At 44.6% G+C, this 17,503-nt stretch overlaps 2 protein-coding genes across 3 annotated transcripts; both read left to right on the forward strand.

The window, feature by feature from the left end:
• Positions 1-12: 12 nt before the first annotated feature.
• Positions 13-6,815, forward strand: LOC311352805 (flavin-containing monooxygenase 5-like). Its single transcript, XM_084472614.1, has 11 exons — positions 13-109; positions 2,231-2,370; positions 3,517-3,705; positions 3,816-3,981; positions 4,131-4,273; positions 4,461-4,660; positions 5,104-5,239; positions 5,326-5,545; positions 5,636-5,708; positions 5,804-6,056; positions 6,190-6,815. Exons 2-11 carry the CDS (start codon positions 2,239-2,241, stop codon positions 6,343-6,345), a joined length of 1,668 nt encoding a protein of 555 aa, XP_084328740.1. The 5' UTR covers positions 13-109; positions 2,231-2,238; the 3' UTR covers positions 6,346-6,815.
• Positions 6,816-8,177: 1,362 nt separating this feature from the next.
• Positions 8,178-15,145, forward strand: LOC311352806 (dimethylaniline monooxygenase [N-oxide-forming] 2-like). Of its 2 annotated transcripts, none has more exons than XM_084472615.1 (11): positions 8,178-8,242; positions 9,285-9,425; positions 9,631-9,822; positions 10,950-11,115; positions 11,294-11,436; positions 11,864-12,063; positions 12,190-12,423; positions 12,950-13,071; positions 13,249-13,321; positions 13,480-13,543; positions 14,095-15,145. In XM_084472615.1, the coding sequence occupies exons 2-11, from the start codon at positions 9,294-9,296 to the stop codon at positions 14,389-14,391; spliced, it is 1,623 nt and encodes a 540-aa protein (XP_084328741.1). In that variant the 5' UTR covers positions 8,178-8,242; positions 9,285-9,293; the 3' UTR covers positions 14,392-15,145. The 2 variants fall into 2 exon arrangements, with proteins under 2 accessions (XP_084328741.1, XP_084328742.1); XM_084472616.1 differs by lacking the exon at positions 8,178-8,242 and adding an exon at positions 9,162-9,181.
• Positions 15,146-17,503: the final 2,358 nt, after the last annotated feature.

Genomic DNA, 17,503 nt, shown 5'->3' on the forward strand with positions numbered 1-17,503 from the left:
ATGATAGGATGGGTGGGGGGGAGTTAGTTTACACTCGCAGTATAAAAAGTAAAAAAAAAAGTCTATTCGCCCTTTTTTCCCGGCTTGAATCAACGAATCAACCCGCAAGGTAGGACACACACATACCACATGCAGCTTTATGTGGCCTGATATTGTATAATATAGTGTAATGCACAAAGCTCATGTTGTCTTTTATACTTTAATATTTCCTGCACCAATTAATCAACTCGAATTACTATAGGCCTATATATATATTTTTAATCTAGATATGGGTCTATATAGGCCTTCTAACATTTGTGTTGAGTGCACAGTGTTTTGAGCATCAGAGCACCCATTGCCTTATCTAAAGGTCAATGATTTAAGTTTATATGATAGCCTATGATATTTTTTAGGTTTGAACCAACAACCACTGTATCAAACTGCTGGTAAAAGACAAAAGACTGGCGAAAAGACTGGCGAAATTGAAGAAATTTAAAGCCGTGACCTGATTTACAAAAACCAGAAACACAGCTTTTACAGATACCTGATAGTTGTCGGAGAGATTATGTGTTTAACAGTTAACAGTCGGGACCGTTTATACTTTAATTGGTAGCCTATAAATAATAAAATGCACACTTTAAAAATCCAAATTGTGCAACACATTTTCCTTTTGACCTCAGTTTCATCGACTATTAATCATTTGTAGGCCTACCCCACCAACAGCTGTGCTGAGGTGTGACATCCAATGATAACCTGGGTCAGTAGGCTACTTCATGCCAATGAAGAGAAATAGAGCAAAGATAGAAAGGTTTATAAGGATGTAGTAGCCTATATAAACTTGATGAAATAGAAACAGGTTTTGACACTTGACTCCTCAAGTGGTGAATATAATTGAACGATACCGAGCCCCACAATCGCAATTTCACTGTACGACCTCGGACCACCACTAGAGGGCCACGGAGAACATGTAGGACATTTACCTATTTCACCTGAAACGACCCAGGTGGTTAAGGATTTAGTGTGATCATTTATTCCATAGGGCTCTGGTGCATTCCAAGATAAATGATCTCATAAAATGGAAGCACAACACCCCATAATCAGTGTGTACAAGCCAGATTATTTTTGTTATTCATTTACGCAGTTTAGGTTTTCAGTCTGCAATTTTGTGGCCTCTGCCTCTACACAATTAAGTATGTCCGCTACTTTCTATTGTTAAGTCTCTATTTCTGCTCTCTTTATTCTTCCGACATGAAGTCCAAAGCCATTCATTCATAGTGTGTTGAGTGTTCTTAAAGCACATCTTTACAAAATGTAGGCCTACTGAATTAATTGTGTTCCCAACCCAATAGAGAATTATTTTGAGAATGGGGATACAATTCCAACAAAGACCCGCAATTTGCCACTGTTTCAAAGTATTATTTGGCTCATAATCTTTTGAGGCGCAATAAGATGGCTCTAAAACCAACCAGAGCAATACAATTGGTGCACTGCTCCGTCAGACACAAGCCACCCCGTGTTAGGTAGATGGTTGTGATGGCCTCACCTGGAGCAGGTGAGGCTAGGTGAGGTGAGGTGTTCCCAGGCTAGTAAACATATGCAAGAACATGAAGTTAAAGGGGTAGTTCAGGATTTTGGACATCGGGTCTCATTTCCAAGTGAGCCAGTGTGTTATTTATCATTGGAGACCGTTTTCAACACGTTTCATTCAGTCCTTCTAGTTGCAGAAATCGCTGGTGCTAGGCTAGCGCAAGTCAAGGGGAACTGCTAGCCTGCCAATAAAAACAGTTTTACCCACTCCAAAGTACACCCGATGCAAACCAATTATAATGCCTGACTATCGATGTAAATGTCTGTGTTGATAGAATAATATTAGAAATAAAACTATCCTTGTATCGCAATGATCACATTACATTTTGGGGGACGACTTTCTCAGCAGTGGCGGAATTTCACTTTGCTCCGGTGTAGCAACCAATTCACTACAGCAGAAGGTAAACAGAGCAGCGCACTCCAAGTAATATCAGTCCGCCGCTGCCGTAGCTACAGAGATTATAAACTAAATGCAATTCAACACACTGGCTCACTTGGAAATGAAAAAAAATCCTGAACTACCCCTTTAAGTAAATTGATTTGATATAAAAAAAATAATAAACACTGTTTTAGTAACAAAAATTTCTGTATGTAAATTATAAATTACAATTTGTTTGTTTTTTATGTTAATGATTTTAATTTGTCTTTTTGTTTTTGTTTTCAGGTCACAACATGGTGAAAAGGGTGGCGGTAATCGGGGCGGGGCCCTCTGGTCTGACCAGCATGAAGGCCTGTCTAGAAGAGGGAATGGTGCCCACCTGCTTCGAGAGCAGTGACGACATGGGGGGCCTGTGGAAGTTCAAGGCAAGACTGTTGGTCTAAACCAGGGATGGACGACTAGCGCCATCCCTCCTTTGTGGCCCTGGAATGGGTTAGATAAAGTTCCTAGTTCCTAGTGTAGGTCAGTGCAAATATTGCGCCATCCCCAAAATCTATCAATGAATGAACCTCTGTTCATTTAGTGTGTGTCCCCCCCCCCCCGCCCCCCCCTCCCTTTATTGGTGTCGCATATATCTTATCATTTCGTTTCGTTTCAAAAATGCAGTTATATGACAAGAGATACTGGAACATTTTGAGTGAATTATTTTGAAGAGCTTCAAATATGAAGCCCAATAATTACTAGCATGGTCATGGCCTTTAAACCTGCAGTACGAATCTTTTCTACATGGGGATATTTACTCCAATGAAATACCTGAACTAGAAGGTTTCAAAAACACCAAATAGCATGCATCCACAAGTCAATTGTTACCTATAAATCGTTTTATCATAGCCCACTTAATAAAATGTGGGCCACGTTTTATTAAGTCGAAAGTGTCACACAGTGTGGGAGACTTTCTACCACACTGTGTGAAAGTCTCGGAGATAGCTTCGTAGTATTAGCCTAGCTCCGCCCGCCTCCGTACTTCCGCTCAATTTTCATTTCCCTTCAGTACTACTGTCTGGGTCTGCGGTATGTTCGTGGGTTTTCTGCAGCCAAATCTCTGGCTGGGCCAATCAGCGAACAGAGGGAGGGGGCTGAGAACGTTGAGGTTGAGGTTGTGCGCTGGTTTGAGTCGTAGTCAAACGTCAGCGATTGGTTATGGCAGATCCAGAGCGGCACTGGGGCAGATCCAATAGTTTTAAACTCCAACAGACACCCGCCTTCAAGTGAGTTAACGTTTGTCAATGGAGAAAGGCCAGACTCTCTGTGCAAATGAAACAAAGTAGGAGATTTTGGTAGGACCAGGCTATCGTAGTATAACATGAGAATTAAAAGCATTAAGGTGTAACCTGGCTGGAAGACAGTTGCAGAATTCAGTTTTCCTGGTTTTCCGTAGTAAATAACATAAGTCTTGACTCACTTCATTCTGAAGTGTCAACATTTTCAGACGGCAGTTATAATTACAACTCCAGCCATGTACAGGTTTAAAGTACAGCCTCTCCTCAAAACCTCCTCCATACTTCCTCCAGGAAGTTTCTGAGCCAAACAGGGCCAGCATCTACCGCTCACTCACCATCAACATCTCCAAGGAAATGATGTGCTACAGCGACTTCCCGATCCCTGCCGACTACCCAAACTACATGCACCATTCCAAGATCCTCAAGTACTTCCGCATGTATGCTGAGCATTTCAAACTGCTGGAGTACATCCGCTATCAGGTAGAACATCGGAAACGCGCACAAGGAAATGGGAGAGTAATATTAGCTTTTATTGATTGGTCAACCTTGCCTTGAATCCATAACCTAACGACTTGTGTTGTAATGCTTAGACCCTAGTAAAGAGTGTCAAACAGAGACCAGACTACACCCGTAGTGGGCAATGGGAGGTCTTGACCCAAAGCAAGGATGGACAGGAGGAGAGACATGTATTTGATGCGGTCATCTGCTGTTCTGGCCACTACACCTATCCCCACCTGCCTCTCAAGGAATTCCCAGGTAACCCAACATCTGCCAATGTAACAGAAACATTTCTGTTTGTTTCAATCGCTCACTCATCTCTGTGGAATGAAAATGAATGACTCCCTTCTTGTTTCTCTCTCTTTCTACCACGTTGTGTGTGTGTGTGTGTGTGTGTGTGTTTTTAGGAATTGAAACATTTGAAGGGAAGTACTTCCACAGCTGGGACTACAAGGGACCTGAAGACATGCAGGGGAAGAGAGTGCTTGTGGTTGGCATTGGAAATTCTGGCGGGGACATTGCTGTGGAGGGTAGCAGAGTTGCAGAGCAGGTTGGGGAAAAAATAAATATCCACTTTTGCCTTGAGACGTATAATAGATACAAATACCTTTGCAGGCACACATCTACAGCATGAAACTGAAGCTTGAATCCACAGGTCGCCCACTGGCTCGGCTTTCCTCTATCTGACAGGTGTGTTCCTACTGTGTGTTCACCTTGGTGTCATCTGGGGTTTGCAGGTCTATCTAAGCACGCGCCGCGGGGCCTGGATCGTCCGCCAGGTCTCTGACAACGGCCTGCCTTTGGACATGAAGTACAACACACGCTTTGTCCACATCCTGTTCCAGCTACTGCCCGTCAACTTCCTCAACTGGTTTGGTGAGGGGAAAGTGAATGCTATGTACGACCATACCATGTATGCCATCAAGCCCAAACACAGGTACCTTTTTTTTCAGTTCACTTGAGCATTAGTTGGTACATTTCTCATTCATTATTATTATTTTGTTTGTTTGTTTAGTTCACACAGTTAATAGTGACCCAATGTTTCAGCCTGTGATTTGATGCAGAACAGGGATGGACAAGGACAATATAGTTGAGGAGAAGGAACATAGCCTTATATCTGAACCAAATACGGATAGAAGTAAAGTACTAAAGTACTGAGAGATGACTATGGAAGGTATAGGGGTTAAGTAACAATGTACATAAGGCTTCCAATAGGGCTACACAGTGGCGAAGAGAATAACAAGGAAGTCACATACTTCATGAATTTACCAATCGATCATCCAAATATTTATTTATCCTGCAATATGGTCATCTGTTAATAATCAAATATCCCACCCACCTTTATCCACGTCACCCCTCTGTACCCCCCCGGTCCAATAGACTGTTCAGTCAGATCCCGGTCTTCAATGATGAACTGCCCCTCAAGATTCTGTCCGGATCCGTGGTCATTAAGTCAAACATCAAGGAGATCCGTGGCTCTACGGTGGAGTTTGAGGACGACACCGTGCTGGAGAAGGTTGGCAGGAGACACATTGAATGGTTTTCAACTATAGGTCAGCATCAGTTCCGGTTCCCTGATCTCTGCTATCTGTCCATATATAGGTGGATGTTATCGTGTTCGCCACGGGGTACAACTATGATTTCCCCTTCCTGCCCCAAAGTGCGATGTACAAGACTGGGCACCGGGTGGGCCTCTACAAGCACGTGTTCCCACCCACGCTGGAGCACCCCACACTGGCTGTGGTGGGTTTCATCCACGCCCTCGGAGCCATCATGCCCCAGGCTGAGATGCAAGCCCGCTGGGTAGCTCGTGTCTTCAAAGGTGAGCTTTAGTTTCATCTAAGTTGTCACCACCTGCAAACTAAATCTTGAGGTTTTTGACCTCAAGATATTCTTATCCATTGACTCCAAGGCACGAAGAAGCTTCCCACTACGCAGGCCATGATAAAGTCTGTCGAGAAGGACACCAAAGTCATACAAAAAAAGTATGAATGAAAGTTCTTTTTTATTTTCTATGTTTTCCCAATAACTTACATTAATACTGACACGCTAGACTTGACAACGTCACGTCCCCTTGCAGCTTCATCGTGTCCAAGCGGACACCCTTGCAGGTTGACTTTGTCGACTACATGGACGACCTTGCGGGGGAAATTGGAATCCGGCCCAGCCTCATCTGGCTCTTCTTCACGGACTACACCCTGTTCAAGAGGCTCCTGTGGGGCCCCATCACAGCGTACCAGTACCGAGTGACGGGACGGGGGAAGTGGGAGGGGGCCCGCAATGCCATCCTCACTCAGTTCGACCGCATGTATGAACCACTGAAGACCCGCAAGGTCCGTAAGCCCTGCCCCGCCTCCTCTTTATGATACAATGAAAGTTATACAATTTAAAAAAAAATGTGACCAGGCAGGTTTTAGCAGATTTATTCAAATTTGCTTCTTGTTCCTTTCCGCGTCTCTCGTCAAGTTGGACGATCAGGACCAGGGAACTTCTCTTGCGGGTCTGCTGTTCAAGTTGAGCCTGACCGCCATGGTCGGAGGAGCTGCGGTGTACTACGTCCACGCCCGCAACCCCACCACTATCCCCAACCTCGTGGCGAGGCTGCGCCCGCAGATGGCCTGAAGGCTGAAGGGGGGGGGGGGGGGGGGTCTACAAGGCTGTGCTCAAATCACAGCGACTGGAAACCTCCTGTAGGTGCTGCAGCACATTTGGGGGGTTTTTGTTTCTGACTTCTTCAGTGAAATCATCTCAATAAAAAAAGGTCACTAAGACTATAGGTCTTTGAGTGTGTTCTCTTTGCCAGAGGTCTCTAATCGATGAGTGGATCTTGTTGGCTGTGATAGCACGTGACAGCACCATTTAGATATGTCTGTCTTTTGTAACCATGTCTGTAATAGATAATTAGTGCTTTTAATCATTTCTGATTGTTAATCATGATATCTTAATTGTTAACTACTACTAAATGCAGATTGCATTGGGTATGAGTTTCCATCTTTGATGCATTTCAAACAAGTTACTTACAACTTAAAATAAAAAACTTGAATGTATGTTTCTGTTGTAGTTAAGCAATAAAGTCAGAATTTGATTCAGTCGATTGTATTAAAGTTTTGTTTTAATCGACAGAACATAAGTAACCTAAGTTGCTGGTTAGGGTTAGGGTACACCCTTTTAATAGTGCAAGCTCCTCATTTCACTGTATGGCTGTGTAGGAGTGCCACGCATTAGTGATGGATTTCATGATTCGTTTGCTTGACTCAAAAACACTGACAATTGGTTGTCAGCTGAGTCGTTCGGACTCAGCTCCTCCCTCGTTCTCATTCTCAAACGAATCACGGTCGTGCAATGGTGCAAACGATCATCAATCAACACAACAATACAACATTAACTAAGTTCCTTTCACCACTAACACATTCAGCGAACGAACAGCGACTTGCGAGTCAGCTGGGGGAGTCGAGTCTTGGCGAACGAACGAGACGAGGAATCAAGTCGGTTCGTTCTTGTTAAAGAGTCGTTCATTCGAACTGATTCGTTCACGAATGACCCATCACTGCCACGCATGCACTGCAAGCTCCCCAGGTAGCTGCCTGACTCATTTAGAACTCATTTCCATGTGAAATCGCCCTGCTTCTGTATCCAGGTGTGTCAAACTTTGGTTGAACAAAGGGTGGAAATGGTTTGGTTTTTCTGTCAGAGACATAAGGGCACTACCACACACTGTGTGTATGGTTAAGTCGGATCTACCATATGTATCATAGGTGCCCCTGAGGTGCCGTGATGGGGCAAACAAAAAATGCTCCAGAGAAAAATGTATCAAAAGTTGACCCATTCTTTTGATCTTGAGAATCATCCATTCTGTTGGATGATTACAAATGTTATGTCCCTGTCCTCCCACTGCCTGTAAAACTTAACCATTACCGGGAATTTGAACTTCATGGATGTCCTATAATTTAGCTGTTTCACTTGCATTGTCATGCATACTTTTTTGTGGATGACAGCTTCGCCTTTGATAAGTTGAGCAGAATTTATGCATTTATGATTGGAGCCCTGTGACCAGTACAACCTGCAGTTCACATGAACCACATTCAAACACTTTAAAGATGTCAGGCCAACTTTCACCCTAGACCTTTTTAACTAATAAATCAACACTGATCTGACCAAATTAAACAATGCAGCCGAGTCTACCTAGTTGTGAACGTGTTTTACAACAAAGAGGCCTGTGCTGAACAAGGGAATATTTCTACGCTTCTAAAAATGGAAATGAGTAAAATGACAAAAAATATAGCAATGCTCTCTGTTCATCAATGTAAAAATATGAGAAGCATTTAGCACAATTTGTTGATTATCTATTCTTCTTCAACAGTCTTTACAGCCAGGTAAGGCAAAGGTTTAATCGACGCGCCTGTTATGACCTTTGAGTTTAAATGCGTTCCAGCCACCTTTGAGTTTAAATGCGTTCCAGCCAGTTCTTCTGGGTTTTTGATTTCAGGACGATCAGGAAGCCCTAACGGCACAGACTGAAGTAGGTTGCTTCTTGTTTAATTTAATATGGGCTTCAAACCTATGTGTTCAAGATAGGCCTATAAGTTGTTTGAATTAGAAAAACTAATATTGGCCAATGGTAAAGCTGCTCCGTGGGAGCGCGATAGCTCCGCACAGAAAAGCCCACTTTCACAATCCCGTGATTGATTGCACAGTAGCCTATTGCTTAACTATGGTGATTGTGGTTTCCTCAGTTGTACAATATAACTTCTAGACTCGTGTAAGCTTACTACAGTCTTGCTACTACAAAGCCAAACAAGACCATTCACCATTCATTTAGAAATTAACAAAATTTAGGTCTACAGAAATAGATCTAGATTGGCAGGTCTAGATTCTAGACATTCTTGTTAAAAAGCCCTAGCGATAGGCTATGCAGGAAGGATAATTGTAATTCCGCGTCAACTCAGGCATATATGATTTGTTTAGTGTAATTCCTACAACTAGATTTGGGTTGAGTTTCGGTTTCAGTTGTCCAAGAGTGTGCGTAAATTAAGAAAAAAACACACATTCATACCTGCATACATCCCATAGCCTACAACACATCCACCTAAATCTGTAAAAGACAAACCTTCATATAATATTCATATAAAGTAAGGAGCTCAGAACAAATGAATCCTTCTCGATTTAATTCCACCGTGGTGTCCATCATGGCTGAATCCATACTGCCCAAGAAGCTCAGCATTATCATTCATCGAGTCTCTGAACGGGTTAAATAGTAGGCCTACTTTTGGGATTGTGTTTTTTCTTTGGGTGAGCGCAAGCAGGCACCCTGCCGTCTCTTCCCCTGGAAGAGCCATAGCGCGATTTGAACGATCCAGGATCACAACGTTAGCTGGGGACTATTCTGCAAGCAGTCGCCAGCTGCAAACAGTTTCGACGGGAATATCTGATATCTGAACCGGAGTTAATAAACACAATAGTAAGGGGGATGTAGGCCTACTCTATTGTGCAACTAAAATCTCAGTTGTAAGAAGTTGTAACAACCTATAAGTGGGCTGCTAAATCGTCTCTTCCCATTCAAGTCAACAACAATGGTCCGGCGGGTGCTGGTTATTGGAGCTGGCACTTCGGGTCTGGTATGTATCAAGACCTGTCTGGACGAGGGTCTGGACCCGGTGTGCTTTGAGCGCAGTGATGACATTGGCGGACTGTGGAGGTTTGAGGTGGGTTTATACGGATCTTGTATTGTTGTAAAGTCCGTTACCTCCTATAAAAAAAAACAAGTCACTGTATGCCCGCACCAAAAGAGAAGTGGATCTAGATTCATATTCTGATGATATTATTATTATTATTATTATTACTAACATAGTCAGGTACAGTCATGTTCGAAGTTCTAACCCTCACCTCCATTTGCTTTTTCTCAAAAAGGAAACACAGAGTGAGCCGGAGCGCACTAGTATCTATCGCTCACTGGTTACCAACACCAGCAAGGAGATGATGTGTTTCAGTGACTTCCCGATGCCTGCTGATTACCCAAACTATCTGCACAATGCCCAGCTTCTGCGGTACTATCGGCTTTATGCGGACCACTTTGGTCTGCGCAGACACATTCGTTTCCAAGTAAGTGGGAGTTCTGTGTGTCTGCTCAAGTTCAAATTACTTTATTGCCCCCCCCCCCCCAATTTGTTGTGCAGCGGATAGTATAGGCTACCAATCACACACAATCACACACCCAATAAAAAAAAAAACACTAAACAATCAATAAAAAGGAGTAAAAAAAAATCTGGATGATCAAAAAAGCGTTAAAAGCATGATCCGGATAGCCGATTCCGACCGTGCCAATGTGGCGGGACTCTATAAAACTCAATATAAACGGGGGGAGATAACTAAAGAGGGACTGACAACGCCACCTGGGGAATTGCACCCCAGGAAATAAAGAACAAAGAAAATTAAACTAAGAGGCAGAGACAATATATATGTTAAATGTTTATTTTATTACAATAATGATCAACACTAAATAAAGAAAACTGGAGTAAAACCAAACCATACAACAAAACAAAGGTTATGTAAACCAGCAACCCAATTGTCAAAACAATGAAACAGAAAAGGGGAAATAACACAAAAGCAAACTTAAACCAAAGCAAACAAAAGAAAATATCAAAACAGAACCAAAACAAAACCAAAACAGAACAGAACTAAAACAGAACAGAACTAAAACAGAACAGCAGCAGGGGATCCTAAAAACAAGAAACACAAATTAATAAAAAGGGAAAATTGGAACTCAAAACTGTTAAAAAGCGGGGACCCTACTCACCACCCTGGTAGGCAACCAGCAGAGGTTGAGTTCAACCATCTTGGCCCTTTTATAGTGCACCTGGGTGCAGGGGGAGGAGCTAGGAAAGGCTGCGTTCGCAACCCCTACTGAGGATCACTACACCAAGGAGCACGTCAGGAGACTGCTCCTCACCACCTCTACACTAAGACTATTCCACCTAAGTCTGTACCTGTGCCGTGTTACATCCTGGAATAATCCATCTATTCCACCCTCTGATCCAACCTGTCAAGCTTCTTTGATTTCCACTTGAAGAATAACTACTACGACGAAAAAATACACAACGCAACGAGTCTATACGAACAGTTTAGAAATAAGCTGAAATCTAACATTATTTATACTAGTTTTTACAGTGTTAATGACAGTGTGTGTGTGTGTGTGTGTGTGTGTGTGTGTGTGTGTGTGTGTGTTTCAGATCAAGGTGACACATGCCAGGCCAAGGCCAGATTTCTCCCAGTCTGGTCAGTGGGATGTGATCACGGTGGACGGCGAAGGGCTGGAGGAGAAACACGTGTTTGATGGGATTCTGGTGTGTTCCGGTCACTACACACAGCCAGTCACACCCCTCAGAGAATTCCCAGGTCGGTAAATTGCAGTGAACGAGCTTGAAGTTGAACGCAAGTTACATTGGTGTGTGTCTCGACATCTGTGACACTTTCCCAACGAGTTTGATCGGGCAGAATACTTTGCACGTCGGTAGCATCACGTTATTTGATGGAAATCTCTACATTTGTCTCTACTGTGTTCTGCCGCTTTCAGGCCATGAGCAGTTCACGGGCAGATGCCTCCACAGCTGGGACTATAAAGACGCAGACGCGTTCCGAGGGAGGAGAGTGGCGGTGGTGGGCATCGGCAGCTCTGGGGGAGATATAGCGGCGGAGATAAGCAGATCTGCAGCCAGAGTCAGGCATTGATCCGTTACCCGCTATCATTTGATTTGTCAGTAATCATGTTTACATTATTCACGTTAATTCTGCTCCATAATTCGGCCAGAATGTTTCTCAAGAGGTGTATAGAGTTGTAACTACTATACATTTGAGATACATTTATTATCATTCCCCTATTGTGCACTCATATTAGGGCTGCACAATTAATTTAATCAACACAATTTTCTAACAATTATAAATCACACGACAAATTTGCAAACTGTTATAACTCAAATACCAATACTTTACTATGTGTTTCTTGTAGACATTACAGAATATTAAGCAAATCAATTATCTGTGAGCAATGAATAATCACAATCACAACATCTGTCAAAAAACAATCACATCCTTTTGGCATAATCGTGCAGCCATACTCACGTCCCTCTCTTCCTCACGCCGTCAGACATTCTTGAGCACACGGACGGGGTCCTGGGTGGTGGGTAGGATGTCCAGCGGGGGTCTTCCCCTGGACATGGTAGCCATCAGCAGGTTCACCAACACCCTGAAAAACCTTCTCCCCAAAACGCTGATAAACTGGGCGTCAGAGAGAGTCTTGAACCAGAAATACGACCACAGGCTCTACGGGCTGGTGCCCAGCAAAAGGTAACACGCGTGCAGTGCTTTGGGAGGAACGTTTCTGTGGAGGACGTTCCTCCCGCTGGAGAGGGGGAGGGGGGTCGGTGAACAACCGTACTTAATGATTCATCGTCAAGACCTCTTCCCACAAAGGTTCTTGGATGGAGCGGTGTTGATCAACGACGACCTTCCCGGCCGGATCCTACAAGGCGGGCTGGTGATGAAGACCCACCTGTGTGGCTTCACGGCCTCCGGGCTTGTGTTTGAGGACGGAACGGTGGAGGAAGACATAGACGCCGTGGTCTTCTGCACGGGATACCGGCCTGTTTTCCCCTTCCTGCCCCCGTCTCTCTCCGACGGGCCGGGGGGGGAGTTGTCCTTGTACAAGTAGGCAGTACCCGGGCCGTTATGGGTAGAATTGTTTTTTTGTTTCTAGAATTGGAGTGGATATCCCCTTTTCAAAATGTCTTCTACATTTATATTTACATTCAGGGCATTTATCAGACGCTTTTATTATTTATTTAGCGACTTACAATAAGTACATTGGTCATAAGAAGTGAAACAATATATCGCCGTCGGTACAGTAAAGATGTCCATAGAACCAAGTGCCAAGTACTAACAATCGCCAGGCCGACCCCATTCCCCGTATACAGCGGTGATAGCTAGCTACTGCAGCTGCCACACAATGAAGTACTATGAATAAATACAACGTACATTAAGTGCATACATTAAGTGCGTTCATTAAGTGCATTCATTAAGTGCGTTCATTAAGTGCATACATTAAGTGCCAGGACATACAACGGACAATAGTGTGCGGTGGGGGGGGGGGGGGGGGTGGGGGCTGGCTGGCTATGCAGAGTCTAGGTGAACTCTGAACAGCTGGGTTTTCTCATGTCTTGGATGTACGTTTCAGGAGAGTGTTCCCTCCTTCTCTGGAGCAGCCCACACTGGCCATCATGGGTTTGTTTCGGACCAAAGGGCCCATCATGCCCATAGTGGAGATGCAAGTCCGGTGGGCGTTAAAGGTTTTTACAGGTAAGGACCGAACTGGGAAACACCCTGGCAAAAATGCAAGCGTTCCCGTCACTGAGACGCCTACCACACACACACGCACGCACACACGCACACACGCACACACACACACACACACACACTCTTTCTCAAACTCACTCATCACACGCAAATAAATAATAACACGTTTCTTTTCACAAGGTTCGTGCCGTCTTGCCACTAAACAGAGAATGCTGTCTGTCATTGATTCTGAGAGGAGGACGTTCACGGGGAGGTAACTGGAACCATGACCACCGCCGGTCCAACAGTGGACCAGTGAAAACATGAAACAAGCTAAAAAAGATCAGGATATTCATTTATCACAGTATATATATATATATATATATAAATGTCATCGGTCACCTAAGCCAAACGTATCCGTCACCACGACAGTAATCCGCGAGACGCCGGACTGCAAGTGGAGTACATCCCATACCTGGACTCCATGGCTCAAGAGGTGTGTTGTCTAACGCTTGGTTACGAATCCATTGTTGTTTAATATATCGTCCAAAGTGTAATACAATCCAAGCATTAAAAATGTGGATTTTACTTTTACCAAATAACTGTTTCTACTTAAAGGTCCCATGGCACGCCACCAGGTGTGAGTGTGATTGGCCGTTAACAAGCCGTTTTGGAAATCTGCCCCTTATGACATCACAGGCGGGCGTGTCCACCTAGACGTGTGCTGGCTTGTAACGGCCAATCACACTCACACCAGGTGCCGTGTCATGTGCACCTTTTAAAGCTGCACTAATGTGTGTTCCCCATTTTCCACCCTAGTGGTTGGACTAGGAGGTGTAGCTACAGCTATAGCTAGTGAACCAGAATAAAACGATTCATAGACAGAAGAAATTTCCTGAATGGATTGACTGGATGCATTTCATTCAGTGTTTCAGATATATTGTTTTATGCCGTAATGAGCCGCATTAGAAGAGTTACACGCGCAGGGTTGTTGGCTATCTGTTCTCCACCTACCATCGTTGTTAATAGGACTCTCCTATATCCCAGATCGGTGTTCGCCCAAACATTCTCCGCCTGCTCCTGACAGACCCCAAACTGGGATTAAAAGTGTTGCTGGGTCCATGCACGCCTTACCAGTACCGTCTCACCGGACCAGGGCGGTGGGACGGAGCCCGCCAGGCCGTCCTCACTCAGTGGGAACGGGTTGAACGGCCGTTCAGGACCAGAGCAGTGCCGGAACCGGAGTCTGGTCCCTGTGGGGCCCCGGCCCTGTGGCTGCTGCCCGGGGCGGCCGTCCTCATGCTGCTGTGTCGCGTTGCGTCGACGTGTTGGACTCTGGAATGAACTCCCAGCAGCACACAGGATCTAAATATCCTTAAAAGTTTATAAAAGTGTCCCTTTTTTCGTCGATTTTCGACAATTTTCGTGATTCGAATATATATTCTTCATTCATTCAGTAGAGAAGAGAGCACGGCCTTCGTGATTTATTTCACTAATATATGTATCAACAAAGTCTCTGTGAAACTTCTTTACCCTGTTTTTCTTTTATTTATCTATTATTTTTAACTTATTGTATGACGATGTTTCTATGTGACGCACTTTGGGATCCGACCCCCTTCACTCACACGACACCAAACTAAACATGAGGAGTGAACTGAACCACCTGGCTTGACACATTAACACTAAACCAATAGATCTACTCAGTATGTGGATCAGACATTAACTGTCTTCTATCTAAAAACAGTCAGTTTAGCCAACAAGGCACCACAATAAGTGACGCTAGCAGCGCCTAGCTAACGCTAGCATCACACATGTGAGTTGTGCAGAAGTACACAACACACACACACACACACAACACCTACACAACACAGACACACACAACCCGCCGCTCACCATGGCGCTCCTGGAAGGAAGATATACCGAGTGGGTTTTTGACAACAGAAAAAGTCTTAGAACCGAAGCATGTTGTCAATATTTCTGAGCATGATTCAGCTGACAGCGCTACCCTCTTTAGCTGGACGTAATAAAACAACATTGTATTGTTTTATTTTATTTGTTATGCTGAAATGTATCTGTGGCTTCTAGCCCATTAAATGAGTCTCCCCAACTCTGAGCACAATGGTTTGATTCAGGATTCAGGCTTACTGCAATATGTAAATGCATAACCCATCAGAGCCCCCAAAGCAGGAGAACAGTTCGACCTGTTGAGGATGCATTGAACAATCCAACGACCCATAATCTATATGTCACGCCATGGTCACGCATTAAAATACTACAGTCGCCGCCCATAGCTTCCGACTGATTATGTTAAGTAAACATTATGCCCACGGAAATAAAGTAGCTCTTAAGGCTAAGCTACTGTACGATGCTGTACAGACGTGTACTCCCACGCGGACCGTCTTCCTCTGCAGCCCCATTGGTCCGTTCCAACATCTTCAGCACCACGGAGGCTGAACAGCGACACTCACACGGTCGGTCACACGGCTGGACGAAGATGAGAAGATGCCGCTTACTGTAGTCCACTTTTTTTTTTTTTTGGGGTTACTGTGTCAATATTCTCCCGCGTTCCCGTGTCTCGATCACACACAGATCATCTCACCAGATATGCATTAGCTGCCAGCCTCTGTGTGTGTGTGTGTGTGTGTGTGGTATTTTTTTTTCATTTTCATCATCCGCCCAAGACGGATGACCACAGCAGTCAAGACCTCCAGTAGCCTTCGCCTGTTTAGTTTGGCCAGCGACCACCGCCCGCCTGGTGACATGACCGCCCGGGGCAGGGAGAAAGGGATCAGAGCTCCAGAGACGGACGGACAGACGGACACGTGGATCCACACAGCGGCGCGGAGAGGAGTCCCTCAGAACCCGGAGGTTCCCGGTTCCTCCGGTCTCTCTGGTCCCCGGGTCTAGGGTGGTCCTCCCAACAGGCTCCAGACTTTTAACAATGAAGCCTAGAAAACAAAAAACAAACAGAAAATAATCACTGAGATTCTTCAGCCTTAATGACCCACTCTCGACTGCACAGGGGAACGCAGAGCGCTGAATGTGTTACAACACAAGACTGAAACGTGTGTCCAGCCAAGGTATAGCTTGTCAATAGTGTGTGTAAGCGTGTGCGTGTGTGTGTGTGGACATAGATCTATGTATACGTGGGCGTATGTCTTTATAGCTCATCTCAGCCTATAACGGGGCTTGATGGCAGGTCTCTGTCTTACTGCTCCGTCACACCATTCTGCCTTCATATAGTGTTACAGCTCCATCCACGACACACACATACACACACACACACACACACACACACACACACACACACACACACACAGGACTCTTGCAGAAAACAAAGAGCAGAAGCTGGAGCATTTGTTATTGCGTTTAGAGGAAGCGACATGCGGCTTTGCTTTGATCATCTGCACAAAACGTGTGCGTTTAGGAGGATTCATCAGATGGCTTTGCAAAGCATTTGATCATGAATACTCTTAAGTGGACGTCTGAATGTTATTCTCTCTGGGGAATTTGTTTCTGCCAGCGGTGACAACACATTGATTACAACTTTGCAGAACGAAACTCCTTTCCTTAGCGAGACTAATCCTAACCAGTGATTTTATGAGCGGGGTTGGGGGGCTTTGAACGAAAAACAAAGATTGTGTTCTAAGGGAACAGCATTCACTTTAAGTGGTGTGTAAGGTATTTTGGCCATGTCAGAATTATACTAACAGTATGACACTTTCTAACTGTCTTTTTCTGCAGAAAGCCTTTCAAGTGAAGAAAAAAAACAATCAGCCAAAATGGAGTTCCGCTCAAACTCTATTTTTTCAATCACATTGATTCAGTGAAGTTGAACGTTCGAGGGGTCTTAAGTTGTGTTTTGCGATGCACCGCCCGCAGTGAGCCGGTAGGGGGTGCTCACGCTGAAACGTGGATTAGGACTCTTCAAAGCAGTGACGTAAGATAGAATGTGGGAGTAATCATTAAACGACCCAGGTGCAAACCATCCATGCCTTCCAACACACACACACACACACACACAGACACACGCACACACACACACACACTCTCGCTCACACACACACACACACACACACACACACCTGATGTAGTGTTATGATCCATGCTCATGCAAAGGGCTGTTGCCTGTTACTTCACATGTAAGCCCCGAAGCATTAGATGGTTGGATGGCAGGTGAATCTAGTGTTTAGCTACAGTTGTCGCGTAATGCTGGCAGTGGTTCGGTGACTTCATATCACCAGAAGGGCCTCTCCACACCACGTTGAATGCATCCCAAAATAATTATCCAAAAAAAAAACCTAAAGAAACTGTTTCTTGAACAGGTTTGTGACATCACAGGAAGGCGTGAATTCAAGCAGGGTGGTCGAGGTGTTACCGTGGTAACTGAAGTCAATGCCTATTATGGGATGATTAAAAGGGAAACCCGTTTTTTGACCATAGCCGTTAGACTCCT

The sequence above is a fragment of the Micromesistius poutassou genome (assembly GCF_964030765.1).
Source record: "Micromesistius poutassou genome assembly, chromosome: 9".
NCBI classification, from domain to species: Eukaryota; Metazoa; Chordata; class Actinopteri; order Gadiformes; family Gadidae; genus Micromesistius; species Micromesistius poutassou.